The sequence below is a fragment of the Rhodnius prolixus genome, unplaced genomic scaffold (genome assembly GCF_049639745.1).
Source record: "Rhodnius prolixus isolate KJV_2025 unplaced genomic scaffold, Rpr scaffold_1, whole genome shotgun sequence".
NCBI lineage: Eukaryota > Metazoa > Arthropoda > Insecta > Hemiptera > Reduviidae > Rhodnius > Rhodnius prolixus.
Genome location: NW_027411581.1, coordinates 16,704,201 through 16,720,224, shown reverse-complemented (window position 1 = coordinate 16,720,224; position 16,024 = coordinate 16,704,201). Strand labels below are relative to the sequence as shown.

Genomic DNA, 16,024 nt, shown 5'->3' with positions numbered 1-16,024 from the left:
TAACCTAAATTTATTCAGGTCTTCGAGAATCCGATAACATCACCATCGTCAGCACAAGCACAGCGCAACAATATGACGACTTCCCATTAATTGGTAGACCTGAAAAAATTGCATTTCTTACACAGCGTACTAGATCCAACAGGAATAAATTGAATAAAATTGGGCTCAACAATTCACCTTGATGGATCCCTTTGGTCCTTTACTTCTATTCACAATATCTATTATGTAAACTCAATAACTTCACAGCTCTGGACATTCTTAGAAATTTTAAACCCCAAGACAACCTAATTTATTCCATATGGCTGATGCTCTACATACATCTTTCGAAAATCTGTAAACATCTCATAAAAAGTTTTGTAGAACGTTCTGAAGATATAAACCAAGTAAAACTGTACCACCATTAAAAGGGACAGTAGGCCATTTTTTCGGAGATCGTCCCCAACTCTTACCTTCCTTCAACATAAAACTAAAAACTAGAAAACTACTAGCTAATACAAAATCTAAAGTATCGATTTCCAGTATCCTATCGGAAAAAAGTATCGAATATTCGATACCAGATATTGTGAAGTATGAATACTGGTATCGGTATAGGAAGATTGCAACGTCCCTTAACAAAGCACAATTCCGGTAACCAGGTTATAACCAGTTAAGGCGGGCTCTTACCAGCGAAAGTGTGTTGATGTATTGTTTAAATTATGGATCGCATTGCCTATTATGATTTGTACGAGTATGTTTCGGTTTTCAGTTAGTTCATGTTGAGAATTGGATTTTTAGCGTTGCAAAATATAAAAGGATCAGCACTCTTGGTCAAATCAAAATTTACTAAGAGTTCAACTTTTTTTTTTATTTACTAGTCTTTAAACTTTAACAGGATGACTTTCTAATAAATAAGTCTGCAGAATATGAAGTGCATTATTCCAGAAATATCATGGCACAACAGGGACCCTGTGCTGAGTGTTGATGTTCAGCTCAAGAAAGAAACAGAAAGCTATTATCGTTTAGCTTCGGGCGGGATAGACGCTCATGTTTTGGTATTTTTTTTTGTTTAATTTCAAGTTTAAACTAAAAAAAAACATTTTTATATTGCCATTGATTATATTTGTTTTTCAAGATTTGGCATATAGTTGAACAGGAAAATGGAGCTTTAAAACTAGATTGTGTTTCTGATTTGGCAAGGCACCAGAAATCAGTTAATGTGGTTAAATTTTCTCCTTCAGGCGAATTTCTTGCTTCCGGTGATGATGGTACGATTTTATTATATTCACTGATTTTAAACCCCAGTTTAATACCACTTTTAATTTCGTAAATTTGTTTACATCAGAATCTTACATCATCATTTGGAAACAGAAGACTGGACATGATATTACTGATTTAACCGAAGAGGAAGAAAAGCATAACACTTCCGAAAGTGGAGAGCAGTGGATTCAAGTAAAGGTTTTGCGAGGGCATTTAAATGATATTTATGATTTATGTTGGTCTCCAGATTCCGTCCATCTTATTTCTGGATCTGTGGATAATTCTGCTATTATTTGGGATGTTACGAAAGGTTAGATCTTCATAACATCAATAACATTTATCCAAATTAAGCAATTTTGATAGTCCTTTTTTCTTTTAATTGAATTATTGCTTGTGAAAGCTTCGAGTAACAGTTTAACCTTTTAGGAAAGAAAGTTGCATTGCTTCCAGAAGCTAAAAATTTTGTACAAGGAGTGACGTGGGATCCAGAAAATATGTACGTGGCTACCCTTAGTAGCGATGGGTAAGTGTTTTGTTTAATTTTTACACTTGTGAATTTGAAGGAAGGAATAGAAGTGTGTTTTGATAAATTTGCTTCCCTAAATTTGTTAATTTCCAATTTATTACCCCATTAAAGATTTGTCAATTCTCTAATGTTCATAAACAGTATAAGATGTGGTGTTATGTTGATTGATATTGAAGCGAATTGATTTATTTATTAAATGTATATATGTTTTAGTGCTTTACATAGTAACAATTTATATTGATACAATTTTTTCCATTTTAGAATTCTGGAATTTTTTTTTTTATAGGACATGTCGCACATATAATTGGCGAACTCACAAAATGATTGCTGCAGTGAGTAAAGCTAAAGTTCATAGGCAGCATCAGTCGGAAAGTGTAGATGCCTTTAAAAGCAGTGAATTATCTACTCATGCAGGAAATACTGAGGAAGATAAACCAACTCGCCTTTTTCATGATGATACTTTAAAGTCCTTTTTTAGGAGATTGGCATTTAGTCCTGATGGATCTCTTTTAGCTGCACCTTCAGGTTGTTTGTCAGAATCACGGGATATAGGAACTACAAACAATGCTACTTGGATATTTCTTAGAAGAAAACTTAGTAGGTAAAGAATTTTTAAATCTTTCCAAGCGTGGAACTATATAATCATAAATCTAAAGGCTTTAAATGATTTATCATTTGATATAAAGTTGAGCTAAATATTTTCTCTTTTTATAGTCCAGTTCTTCATTATCCTAGCTTGAATCAGCCAACTATGGTAACTAAATGGTGTCCTCTTAAATTTACATTAAGGAAAGAAGTAAACTCCCCTGTTTTCTCATTACCATATCGTATGGTTTTGGCAGTGGCAACTAAAACTACCATATTGTTGTATGACACTCAACACGCTGTGCCAATAGCAATGATATCAAATATACATTATACTAAACTGACAGATTTAGCTTGGTGAGTACTTAATTATTATTATACAAGATAGTATAGTTTCGTAGATGATTCCTTAATTACATTAAAAATAGGTACATTAAAAAATAGTCTAGTCAGGATAAATAGTACAAATCATTTCTATTCCATGAGAAAGCTTATAAAATTTTTCAGTAAAGTGCTTGGTAAGATTGAATTCGAATTATTCGAGCGCAGAAAATCTGGTGCGAAACTTACTTAACTTTCTCTTAGCCCAATTTATGTAAAGACATTTTTTTAAAACTTCTGCGGAAAAATTGTTGAAAATCTCTGATTTATTAAGTAAAAATGGCACTTATGCTCAACAATTTTTTTTAAATTTAGAATTTTGTCTTTGTTTGAATTCCTATTATTAAACGAGCTTGTACACTTAAATGACTCATTAAGGAAAGCTTAATCCTACCGTTCCCCCAAAATTACTTTCAAGTGCGATTTTTAAAAAAAATCTTATATTTATATAAGCGCAATAAGCCCTCGAAGTTTAAAGGGTATAATTGTAGCCTCAAAAGAAAAACGCAACCCACTAAGTAAAGGTTTTTCTTAAAAATACCCAACGGATTGGCTTATTTTGTCTACTAGCTTATCACCGGGTACAATCATCAATTGTGGCACCAATTCGGTTTGTTAAATTTGATGTTTCTGAGAAATTCCATTTAAGAGTAATGCAGACCAATAACAGAAAAGTTACAGAAATAAATATCTCTTTTTTGTACTCAGGGAATACAGAAAACAGATATTCCCGGTGAAAAATTAATCATACGGTCACGCTACCATCTCTTACTATTATAATAAGAGAGAGTAAAAATAGATAATTTATAAATGATAAAGCGTGAAAATTTAATGATCAGCTATGTATCGTATATGATGCGTATGTTCATCTAGTTTCACACTCTTGTTTCATTATTAATGCATGTATGTACTTTTTTTATATCAACTTTGATGAAACCAATCGGCGTCTTAGTATCCCGAAACTGCCAAAAAATAATCTAAATGTGTCATTATTAGTGATGATAGTTTTTTGTGACTTGTCGTTTAGGTATACAGTCGAATTTAAGTTCATATTACATTACATTTCATTTTTTATTATTATTATGTCAGATATAGTGGAGAAATAATCAGTCAATTAAATTTACATGATACCTGACATGACAACCTGAAACTTTGTGGTATCCTAAGTAACCTCAGCATTTAATAAAATTCTCCAAAAATATGCATGGGAAGAGTTTTGCGCTAACCTGTCCTGAGTAAAAATAACTTCTCAAGAAGTAGAAACCCTTTTGAAACTTGAGTCCCAATTGATAACAATAACTATTATTACTCGAAAGCTTTCTTCTGAAATTTTTGTACAGGTAGAAACTGAACGAATTTAATCTGCGAATAAGCTTTACCACTTTACTGGCTCTCCTGAAGTATATAATTTTGACATTCACCAGCGCTTATTTCACCGCAAGAAGACCTGTGATTTTATAAGAAATAATAAACAATTATGTAGCGGTAACTGATTGCTGAGGTGTACACATGATTGTAACTGAGAAGATGGGTATATATTATAAACAAAAATGTTGATCTCGCACACCTTATCATGCAAAATAGTAAATAATACAAATCGAATCCGATAAATAAAGACTAACCGTAAAGTCAATGTTTGTGGCAAGTAAATTAAACTTTTTGAAGTGTGCAGTGACATTTTGTAAAGTTTCCACAGAACAAGGGTAGATACGCCAGATCGCCTATGCGGTGTAGGTATAGCCTGTAAATAATAAAGCTATGCGTATTTAGTCAGGTTATATCTTGCTAAACCAGCTAAAAAACATGGGACAATCCTGATGATGAATTCCGTTCAAAATTGATAGTCTTTAGTTCCAATTCTGAAACCTTTCTTCATTCTAACTCCTTTTTAACGGTATGACTTAATTGGAGTTTACCTAAATCTGCGCCGGCATGCTAAGGCATTTCAGCTTGTAAGTTCCTATTACAGTCGCTTCTATGGAAAAATATTTGAGTTTTCATTCACTGTGATGGTGTCCGATAGTGAAATTTATAGTCTGCTTGATACCGTGGAACGTGCTTGAACAGGCTCAGTCGCGCCATTTCTCTGCTACTACTCAGAGGCTTTATATCAGCTTTGAGTTGTAAAGCAGCTGTTGTTAGGATCACCAGTTGTTATTCTTAGTGCTTTATTTTGAACCCTTTTATTTCAATACGGTTGTTTAAGCTTTTTAATATCTTCATAATTTCATAAGAAAGACAATAGTTTTTAATGCGAGTCGTAAAAGGTTTCTTGACAACCCCAATTTTGTTGGCCTCTTCAAAAACTGTTAGTTCTATTACCAAACAAGTCAAGAATCCGCAAAAAATGTTATCTATCCAACAAGCGCACCAGTTGCTGATAATTTAATAATAGGCGTTACATCAAAAAAATGACATCAAAATTTTGCAGTATATATTTTCATACTTTTTTAAAAATGCTTACTTTATCCGCCGTCTTGGCTGCTTAAGATACTTCTATTAATTGTAACTCTCACACAATCTGAAAAGAATTTGATAGTTGTAAAAAAATTATTATTTATCTTCTTAGATTGAAATATATTTAACTAGCGTCAGCTCTAAAAATAAAAATAATTTGCTGCCTACGTTAAAACTATTTATAAATTTTCTTCTTCACTTAAAATTATTTTTCTATATTTCACCATAATAATATATACATAGTGAATATTAATGAAATTAAATTAATACAATAGAATGTTTGTTATAGATTTCTCAGTAGTTTTAATTTTATTTTACAGGTCATCTGATGGAAAGATGTTAATAGCTTCTTCAACAGATGGTTATTGCTCAATTGTTACTTTTTCTGAAGGTGAACTGGGAAATGTTTATGAGCCTCTCACATCAGAGGAAGCCGTAAAAACAGCTTAGATTAAAAACAACCAAAAAATCTCCAGTTGTATCTATGATGATTAATAATTACTAATCAAGTTTAAGATTGCGTTTTTACTAAAAATCCAAACTTTCTAATTTTACTTTCTATCAATTGTGAGATGTGAATAAGATGTAACATTGCTCTGTCTGATAATTGGACCGTAATATATGTACATTATGGGTTACTTATTTAGGATAAAATATTTCCGGATAATTTAAAAGATGAGTTAAGTGAGAATCCCTTCTTGAGGATAATTTATATATTATTTAGAAATTCCTAAAACAATTTCACATTTAACACAACAAAATTCTCAAACAACGATAATGGCTCACTATTCCAATAGGCGTACCTTTTCAAATAGGTTTTAAAAATGGTCAGACGCACGTAACTATTTAATTTGTTGAGTCTTATTTCCAAGAGTGCAATATTATGTGAAGGGCAACATTTCTGTAACTTTAAACAACATACGATAGAGTTAAGTAATAATATAATTTCAAAGATATGTACTTTGGCTGTGTCGTAATGAGATGCTACAAGTGCTCTCCTATCCAAAATTCCTGCAGAAAAGTATGCAGCGTGCGGTACGGCTGCAAGTAGTCCTAAATAAACAGGTTTTGGCAACGGGTTTGTGGAACCCAACGGGCAGAACCATAGTCCACGTCGTGCAGCATCTCTTATGTGATGACTCAATACAGATACTAATGTCAACCAGCATAGACGAGCTAACCAAGTTACACCAGCCACCTGGACAGGGAAATTAATATTCCTTAAAAATCACCATTATAACGAATATATTTTTATTCTTTTAATGAATGAATATTTCAGCAGTGCTTGTGTTATCCCAGCTCCAGGTCATGGAAAGAGATAAGAAAAATATTAAGAGGCGCTAATAAAGGCAGTCGATGCGCTCGGAGAGGGAAAAAGTTTTGGGCTGATATGATAAAGCTCCAGTTAGAGTAAGGAATCTAATATTTTATTAAAATCTAAGTCAATAATAATTGTTGGATTAATATTGCATATTAGAAGTAAACAATATAGTAGGTCAAGCTTATAAGAACACTGGGGCAGGATGATTTTCTTCTTATTCTGACATCAAGTAGTTTTTGCATTTGAGATCAAGGATAAATTGAAATGGGGGTTCCGATTTGGATTTTTTTTAAAAAAAAAAAAGAAAACAAAAAAAGAGTTTCCAATCAATAATGAAGGATTCCTGTGTAAGAGGCGGAAACATGGACCTCTCTAGCGAAATTGAGGATTAAGAGTATGGAGAATTTTTTTTTTCGTGGAGGTCCTGAGAAAGGATAGATGAGAAATGAAAGAATAAGAGAAGTGGTGTAAGAAAGAGAGGGCATTACCGGGAATTCGTGAAGGAGAAATTAAATTGGTTCGGTCACGAATGGCATTACATGGTAATAGGTAATTAAGATTTAAAAATCAGTGCCACTAGGAAGAAGAGAGGATCACCGCAACGGATGTGAGAGGATGGAAACTAGAGGAAATGCAAGTCGCAGTTTGTCTGTCGAGGACTGGAATAACGGAAAAGAGGAGGAATCCTTGGCCTTAACGGTAATCTTAAGAGAAAGGAGGTATTCTGATATCAGGATCATCTAGATTTAATTCTGATTTTTTCCAAATAAATCTTGCATATATTGTTCAATTCAAGATGAAATTAAGATATTAAAAGTGCATAAATTAACAATTCTATAAATTAAGTTATAAATATTGGCTTCAATAGTATTACATTGACAAAATTCAATTAGATTAAAAGGAAATCTTAAATAAAGATAATTGAGCAACTTAAGAAATCTTGCTGTTCAGCTTATTTGTTTACAAATCCTTAAGAAAATTGGAATTTATTTAAAAGAACAAATTACACTCTTATATTTATTCCGACTAAGGAATCAATAATATAATAAACTGAACTTTTATTGGTAAGCAACCAACGTTCTGCCAGTTGCAATAATCACTACTTAAAGAAAAATTACGGATCGTACACATTCATGACGAAACGCTAACTGACGGCTCATCCTTATACATCACTCATTAAAGAATTAAAATTCACGTCTTTTTGAAACTAAATCAAAACTATGCGATTGTCTTTTATATGATTTTTCACAGTGACGTAAGGTAATATATGTTGAGATCCCTCTCTTACGATTACTTCATCATCACTAATAATTAACGCTTCCGGCAAGTCACTCTTACTTCTAACAAACACGTGCGTTTCTAAGTCGGGATTTATTTGTATTTGTTTGGGATTAAGATTACCAATAGGCCCTGACATACGATCGCATAAAGATTTTAAGGGTTCTACAGATAAAGTAAGATAATCTCTTAAATAATTGGTTTCTTGCGGAGACATTATACCAGTTGTTTTAAATAAAGAAAGAGAATATTTTTCAATCTTAGTCAATCGAATTCGCAAATAAGAACGTATGAGATAACGAATTCTTTCCAGTTCTTGACGATGGATTAAATTTCGTAGGTCAGTTGGATTAAGCCTGCTAACGTTCTCCTCCATCTGGGCAATTTGTTCCATCATCACTTCAACATATTCCGATTTATGAGGTAATAACTCTGGACACAATTTTTCATTAATCCAAGCCTCAGAAAGAATTTGCAAGACTCCAGATGCCGTCAGCACTTCATCCTCTTCATCTGCTTCTTCATCAAATTCATTAAGAAATGCCTCCAACGACATATCTGTCACAAAAATGATTAAATGATTTTTCTGTAACGTTTAATAAACACTTTTGACAGAAATTAAATGTTGACCTTCAACTATATTTTTAAAATAACGCATTCAAAAACAAAAATTAAATGAAAAAATTTAGAGAACAGAATAGGGCAAGGACCTGGTCATTCAGCATTTAATTTTTTTCGAAATTTATGTTAACAAATTTCAGGGCTGGAAATAAGAGTAATGCATGTAAATATATACATTTACGGTAATTTTAAAGTTTCTAAGCCTTTAAAGCTGTTTCGATTCTGCGTCTCCTTTCAAGTATTTTGTACTTGATGAAAAATGTTCCTTTCTTGAAGATTTATTCTTTCGAAGAAAGTTGCGCAGTTAGTTAAAAATGATTTTAGGAAAAAATGCTTCGTAGAAATTATTTTACCACATTTATGAGTTCCTTTAAAATCAACTTGAAATAACAGGTTAGTGCCACTTTCTTGATAAACGATATGGACAGGCTCCCAGAATTATTTTTCAGAAGCTATCACAACAAACCAAAGTATCAATAAAAATAAATGGATAAATTTTTGTATACTTACCTGGGAATATAAATAAGGTAAAGCACAAGTAACCAACAATAGGGATGTACAATGCAAAATAGGTCTGTTTTCACCAAGTTGAAGAGCCGACTGAAAATACAATTCTTTCAACGCTGATAGAACGTAAAGTACACTATTTTATTAAAGATTAAATAACACATATCTTACTTTTAAATCTAGCGATCTGTTGTAAATGAAATGATCTACATCAATGAAAGATGCTAAAAACCCGGATAAGAATACTTCAAATATTCCACTAATTATAGTTCTTTTGCTAGAAAAATTAATAAGAACTACTAACCAGGAAAATGAACCAACTAATCCATGTGTAAAACTATCAACTAAAGCCCTGTGCAAATTTTTATCAGTCAGTTCTAAAACTGAGTCCCCAAGTAAAGCAATAATACAAATAGAAAAGGTTGAGGTTGCCACAAGTATCATACTTATTTAGTGTAAAGGATTTCAAAAAATTTCTTTTGAATTTATATTGTGAATTTTCGCACGAAACTTTAGATAATGTGACATAATAATAGACTTTATGTACTAAAATTGAAAACAAATTCAGTGAAGACGTGCACTTTGGCGGGGGCGGTTTATCAAGCAAAATATTCCCTAAAAGTTAGTAAAATATTTCAAAATCTTTCTTACCTAAAAAACTAATCCGAATTCTTAGTTCTCTCTTTGTTACTACCTTACTTATTCTTTGATTTTTTTTTTAGAAACGTTTAATTACTAATTGGTAACATTGTTAGCTTTAGGGATATGTTTAAGAGGGTTTCTGGAGTATGACTATGATGCAAATTGTGATGTGTTTTGTGTGATGGTGGTTCATCGTTGCTTTTGTGTTGAGTTTATTATTGTTATAATATGGGTTTAGAAGTTGACTAATCTATCGGAGCATTTAAGTTGTTTTTATTTTTATGTAAAAAAATGTTATTGCTCTATTTTGCATGTCATTTTTAAAAAATTTAAATACATTCCACAATGTCAGCTTCGGCAGTTTACATTCTAGATGTCAAAGGTAAGGTGCTCATCTCTAGAAACTACAGAGGTGACATAGATATGGGCGTAATTGAAAAATTTATGCCATTACTTATGGAGAAAGAAGAAGAAGGGCTGGTGACACCATTGATTCAGACCAGTGAATGTACCTTCGCATTTATTAAATATAACAATCTCTACATTGTTTCAACCACGAAAAAGAATGCCAACGTAGCTCTTGTATTTGTTTTCCTGCATAAAATAGTGCAAGTAATGACTGAATATTTTAAGGAAATTGAAGAGGAAAGTATTCGTGATAATTTTGTAGTTATATATGAATTGTTAGATGAACTTATAGATTTTGGATATCCACAAACCACTGATAGTAAGATACTTCAAGAATATATTACCCAAGAAGGTCACAAACTTGAAATTCAGCCAAGGATTCCAATGGCTGTAACAAATGCTGTGTCCTGGAGAAGTGAGGGTATTAAATATAGGAAGAATGAGGTATTTCTTGACGTTATAGAATCAGTGAACCTCCTTGCAAATGCGAACGGCAACGTACTTAGGAGCGAAATTGTTGGTGCCATTAAAATGAGGGTGTACTTGTCTGGTATGCCAGAACTTCGTCTTGGATTAAATGATAAGGTTCTTTTCGAAAGCACAGGACGAGGTTGGTTTCCTTTACTTTTCATTAATTGTTGAATGTTACTTTGGTTTTAAACGCTAAAATTAAAATAGTATTAAAAATCAAACAATCTGCAGATATAATTTTCAAGGAGCAACATTCCCTTTTTTGTAATTATGTATACAGGTTTTTTCATTTAACATGTTTTTGTTATATTAGTGTTCTTTGTTTAGTGTTATTTGTTTTGTACAATAAGAATTTCCGTGTTCCCGAAATGTTGAGTTTGCACTTCACAAGTTTTGAAAAGTTGCAGTTGACGATAATTTTTACCTACCTTCAGCACAAGAAAAAAATAAAAGAATGATAGAATAAACAATTGTACTTTTTCGTTGGTATATAAATTGTTTTGGTTTCAGGAAAATCGAAATCTGTTGAACTAGAAGATGTGAAGTTCCATCAATGTGTACGTTTATCTCGATTTGAAAATGATCGGACAATTTCATTTATTCCTCCGGATGGAGAATTTGAGCTTATGTCCTACAGACTTAATACACATGTGAAGCCACTAGTATGGATAGAGTCTGTAATTGAGAGATATGCCCATAGTCGAGTAGAATATATGATCAAAGCTAAGTCACAGTTTAAAAGAAGGTATTTTAAAATTTATTATGAATATCTAAAATACATCGTGAGTTAAAAATCTATTAAAGTTATTTTTATTGTAACTTGAGCACCTATATCTCAGACATGATGTGAACGGTTTTCTTCCTTTTCTATTTTAAAACTTTTACAAAATGGGTCAGCATGATAAGTCCCAAGTCTCTTAAACCACGATAAATTGCATGATAAGGAATCAACTAGCCTGGTTGTTGACTGTGAAAGACTTGGAATCATCTTTCTATGATCCATCAGAACCCATCTTTTAGGATTTGCTCTGGGGCTGTATACTCTTGTAAGATAGATATGCGGGTACCAATCACACCAACGATAGTTTCGGGGCCAAGTAGAGGCGCCTAATTGGCCACCCAGCTACCTGCTAATATTTTTAAATTCGCTTATAACGTGCATTAAGACACAAATAACATCTGTGGCGTACGATACTTCCTTCTGCCTCCTAGGCATAAAGCACCAATTCCTAAGAATTTTTAGCCGGAGACAGCCTGAGTATCCACGCAGGTAAAAAATCCCTAGTTGATTTTCAAAGTGCAACAAATTAGCGTAAAATTCAGTCTTAAAACATTAACTACTGATGCATTTTAATTTTGATATAGTTAGCTATTTAATGAATCTAAAATTTAACGAAGTTATCAGCTGCGGCATACATTGATATTTATTTATAGTGAGGGACTCAAGAGAGACATTGCCCAACAAGTCCCATATTACTACCCCATTGTGGCAGCGAGTATTAGGAAATGAGCTAGAATTTGCATGTGCATAAACTAAGCTCATATGATTGCATAAATCACTTACCTCTCCAATCCCTTATTTATACTTCGTGTTGTTTGTTTAGCTAGGGTATTCCCAAGATCGCTGATACCCTGAAAAAAAGTATGGTAAGTCCACTTCTCTCTGAGGTGGTTATTATTGTTTTTAATTTAAGGCGCGTCAACATCTGGGGGTCATTGGCGCCCGGAGTTTTTTTCAGTGCACGCCGGCCTAATGACAGTGAGCTGTAAGAAGCTCCTTGGAAAAGAAAATCTCAAGAACAAGCAACCACTCGAACCTGGGATCTCCGCATTGGAATCCCGTATGCGTTAACCACTATTCCCTTCCCTGGTAGATATAATTGCAAATGACATAATCCTCAAGCGGAATACAAGATTTTTTACTTCTTCCTTTTGATTCATTTCTCATTTTAAGAATTTCTGATTTAAAAGAATATTCTTGCAGGTCTACAGCCAACAATGTTGAAGTGGTGATACCTGTACCAGCAGATGCAGATTCACCTAAATTTAAAACGACAGTGGGCAGTGTAAAGTATGCACCCGAACAAAATGCAATCACTTGGACAATAAAGTCCTTTCCTGGTGGTAAAGAATATTTAATGAGAGCTCATTTTGGCCTGCCCAGTGTTACCTGTGAAGATACGGAAGGAAAACCTCCAATACAGGTTGGAATATTCTTACGTGTATTTTATTTTATACTTTGTTTAATCTTATTGAGTTTTTGATGAAGTAGTGAAAAGTCTAATGCTATTTTTAAATTTATTAATGATCCTTTTTATTACTGCAAATGTTCATTAACGCGTTGCAGTTATTTCAAATACTAGCCACAGTGCTTCAGTCGTCTGAAGAGTCGTGCAGTGGTTATGAGTGCGATAAGTGGGTCAATAAGCGTGATAATTTTGTAAGCTAATTATAAATTTGTTCAAATTCTCGAATCAATAAAGAGCTCTGCATCCGTAAGTAAATAAGAAATTTGAAATCGGAAACAAAGGATGGAAGGAGGGATGTAACATCTGTGGAAGGAAGTGGCGGAGGGAAGTGAGGGATTTGGTAATTCTTGTCGTGATAGTAACAGGTGTTCACCTAGGACTTGCGGGTAATTGTTGATTACTTTCGGACGGTGGAAGTAATGTAGTTCATATGTCTAAGGCAAGGAATCAGCTTTTTATAATAAGCAAACTTGTACTTATAGAATGTAGATTAAGACTGAATTTATTTATTATCTATTTATTTTGGTGGCTTTGCCATATTCACACTGGTTATTAATGTTTATAGAACCATACCCAACTTCATATATGGACAGAATTAAGCAAAGCTTTTAACCACGACTAATATTATTAGTCTGATTAATTCAATCGTTGTCACACGTAATCATGATGAACAATTGGTCAAAAGCGCGTCTAAATAAAATAATCATGATTAACCTTGGTCTTGAGTTACAACTAATTTATCAATCATTCATTAGTCGTGATTAATTTGTTAATCACGTCATTAGTCGTAACTGAAATGATACGTAATTTTTTCTGCAAGCTGACTACACTCACTTTTACTTATCATAATTCCCTATCAGACGTGGATAGGGCCACTTTTCACTCAATTTAATGAACTTTGGTTTCTCTTGTAGGACCTCTTTATTCTCACAATTTACGATGTTTGTACCTCATTAAAAATATTTAAAATCACGCTATATTAACTTTATCCAAGTTGGTACCTCTTTATTTTTAAATAGTAACAGTTTACACTCTTTTTCCAAAACTTGGTATTTATTACTCATACTTAAGTCCACTTCGAACTCACAGCTAACTTCATACCTCAATAGATGTATATAGGACATTTTTAAAAACACTTTAAACCAAAGTTGTACCTACCTCATCACATGTACATATACAAATCTTTGTTATACTTATTTTTAACCACCATGATACTTCGTTATCTTGATTCCTTTTTACACGTTCTTAGAACCACTCTGTACACAGTTATCCGCCTGATACCTCTCTACGCATATGTTTATCACTTTACACTCACATTCAACCATCTTAGTATTTTATAGTCCCTACTTAAATTGTTTGCCGTGTTAAATTGTTTTAACTTTTGGCGAGAAATGCTGCAACCTACCAAATTAATCCTTCAGTATGGGTATTTTTCTTACAAGTGACTACACACTGTAAATACTCTGAGTACCAAACTGTTAATCCTTAAATGAGCGGTTATCTTTTATTTCCCATTCCGTAGATAACAAGGTACTCCTAACTTATGCTTTTAATATGGACGCTGCGATATTAAATAAATAACGTGCTTACCAAGAAACAAAGCCGAAATCAATTTTTTTATTACTTGAACAAAGTATAGCTTTCCATACCAACCAGATACCTATTTGTCACTGATAATTCTACTGACTTCAACAGAGGGGGATGGACAGTGTATGACCCAAATAAATAATAGCCTCCAATTTAAATAAGAAAATAATGCCTCCATGTTTACAGCCGAATTTTTCGCTATAAACCAAAGCTTGCAATGAAATACCTCGCTTCATAAAAATATAGTAACTATATTACAGTGACAGCACAAGAGTCTTAGAAAGGCAAAAAATTCCAGGAAACATCTCCATCTTTTAGTTCTGGTAACCATCGAATTGCTACAGAACTTATGAATCTAGAGAAAGGTAGAGTGATTTTTTTTATAGAATTCATCACCAAATACACAGAAAATTCTAGATGTTATGTCATATGGGAAGGTCTACAATGTCATATGAAGTCTACAATGGAAGAATATGTCCGAAAGCAAGCAGAGCATTAAAAAGCTGTGGCATCTTATTTCAGTACGAATAAATAGTGCATAACTAATGTTGAAGTACTATCTTATAGAAAACACTTATACTAACTTTGATTTTTTTATTTCTTTCACTTTTCCTGACTTTTTAATTTGTTCAGTGTATCACACTAAGTTCGAAATCGCTTTTACTTGTAACATTTAGTCTTTTATCTTTTCACATTACCAAGTTTCTGACATATTTTTATTACTTTTTTCTAGGTGAAATTTGAAATACCTTATTTCACTACATCTGGTATACAGGTGCGATATTTGAAGATAATAGAAAAAAGTGGTTACCAAGCATTGCCCTGGGTAAGATACATTACTCAGAATGGCGACTATCAGCTGAGAACAAATTAGATGCCTCTATAAAAGGGAATCTTAAAAAAATTAAAATTATCTCATTAGTTGGACTTGGGATCACTACAACCTTTGTTTGAGGATTGTGTATTTTAAAATTCTATAGAAAAATATAAATGATTATCTTTTATATTATTTTAATCATCCTAATTCCTGTTGTAAAAAAAAAATCAGTATTTTAATAAATGAAATATAAACTTAATACTAGTCGTTCATTTCTTTTGCATTTTTTATAATTTTGAAACTTTGAATCTTTAATCTTCTCATGTGTGTGAACAAATTTAAAGGCATCATTTGACGACTTTTATTGCATAATGAAAAATTAAATAACATACTAGAAATTAAAACTCGCAAAAATACTCCTGTTTGGTTGTGAAACTTCAGAAGAACTTTCTCAGATTAATGAAGCACTTTTGTCACTGACACTGAAATATTCCAGCAATAGTGATAACTGATAAGGAATGGATTTAGAGTAGAGCGAGGACTTGGACTAAGTTTTTATTGGACAGAAAATGCCTTCAGTAAAGTATGTGCATCAATTTGAAGTAAGGCATTATGCTCGCCTGAAAAATGTAGGCTATGGTGGTTAACAAAGCAAATATACATTAAAGAAACAAAAAATGTGAAAGCCAGGAATATGTTGTTTTATTAAACCACCAAAAACTACGCATTGCATAGGATCAGGACCTATGCCATTGGGCTTCTGAGGAAGGTAACTTTAAATGACTCATTTTAATTTTAATATTAAAATTTTAATTTTTATTATTTTTCGCTCCAGTTAAGGCGAAAAGTTGTCTAGCAATGTAATTAAAGATCGGTTATGAGCAAAAATCTTCGCAATTTCCAAGATGAGAAAATGGCTTTATATAAACATCAGTGAG

At 32.7% G+C, this 16,024-nt stretch overlaps 3 protein-coding genes across 7 annotated transcripts; 2 read left to right on the top strand and 1 right to left on the bottom strand.

Moving 5' to 3' along the window:
• The first annotated feature begins 638 nt into the window (after positions 1-638).
• Caf1-105 (chromatin assembly factor 1, p105 subunit) lies at positions 639-5,700 on the top strand. The gene is made up of 7 exons (XM_074131191.1): positions 639-1,031; positions 1,112-1,244; positions 1,322-1,546; positions 1,663-1,759; positions 2,049-2,363; positions 2,477-2,704; positions 5,506-5,700. Exons 1-7 carry the CDS (start codon positions 903-905, stop codon positions 5,633-5,635), a joined length of 1,257 nt encoding a protein of 418 aa, XP_073987292.1. The 5' UTR covers positions 639-902; the 3' UTR covers positions 5,636-5,700.
• LOC141455810 (DNA replication complex GINS protein SLD5-like) lies at positions 5,146-9,702 on the bottom strand. 5 transcript variants are annotated; one of them, XM_074131242.1, is made up of 4 exons: positions 9,084-9,517; positions 8,916-9,005; positions 6,147-6,383; positions 5,146-5,249 (listed from the first exon to the last, which is right to left on the bottom strand). In XM_074131242.1, exons 1-4 carry the CDS (start codon positions 9,354-9,356, stop codon positions 5,241-5,243), a joined length of 609 nt encoding a protein of 202 aa, XP_073987343.1. In that variant the 5' UTR covers positions 9,357-9,517; the 3' UTR covers positions 5,146-5,240. The 5 variants fall into 5 exon arrangements, with proteins under 5 accessions (XP_073987343.1, XP_073987351.1, XP_073987342.1 ...); XM_074131250.1 differs by lacking the exon at positions 5,146-5,249 and having other exon boundaries at positions 6,222-6,383; positions 9,217-9,525; XM_074131241.1 differs by lacking the exons at positions 5,146-5,249; positions 6,147-6,383; positions 9,084-9,517 and adding exons at positions 7,447-8,342; positions 9,564-9,702.
• On the top strand, positions 9,679-15,345 carry AP-1mu (adaptor protein complex 1, mu subunit). Its single transcript, XM_074131183.1, has 4 exons — positions 9,679-10,572; positions 10,944-11,178; positions 12,418-12,637; positions 15,003-15,345. The coding sequence occupies exons 1-4, from the start codon at positions 9,900-9,902 to the stop codon at positions 15,141-15,143; spliced, it is 1,269 nt and encodes a 422-aa protein (XP_073987284.1). The 5' UTR covers positions 9,679-9,899; the 3' UTR covers positions 15,144-15,345.
• The last annotated feature ends 679 nt before the right edge of the window (positions 15,346-16,024 follow it).

Bases quoted from the DNA above. Each gene is read 5' to 3' on its own strand.
- Caf1-105 (XM_074131191.1), top strand. From the start codon at position 903: ATGAAGTGCATTATTCCAGAAATATCATGGCACAACAGGGACCCTGTG. The intron at 1,760-2,048 runs GTAAGTGTTTTG...TTTTTTTTATAG, and splicing joins GCTACCCTTAGTAGCGATGG to GACATGTCGCACATATAATT. The intron at 2,705-5,505 runs GTGAGTACTTAA...TTTATTTTACAG, and splicing joins AAACTGACAGATTTAGCTTG to GTCATCTGATGGAAAGATGT.
- LOC141455810 (XM_074131241.1), bottom strand. From the start codon at position 8,340: ATGTCGTTGGAGGCATTTCTTAATGAATTTGATGAAGAAGCAGATGAA.
- AP-1mu (XM_074131183.1), top strand. From the start codon at position 9,900: ATGTCAGCTTCGGCAGTTTACATTCTAGATGTCAAAGGTAAGGTGCTC. The intron at 10,573-10,943 runs GTTGGTTTCCTT...TTTTGGTTTCAG, and splicing joins TTTCGAAAGCACAGGACGAG to GAAAATCGAAATCTGTTGAA. The intron at 12,638-15,002 runs GTTGGAATATTC...ACTTTTTTCTAG, and splicing joins AAGGAAAACCTCCAATACAG to GTGAAATTTGAAATACCTTA.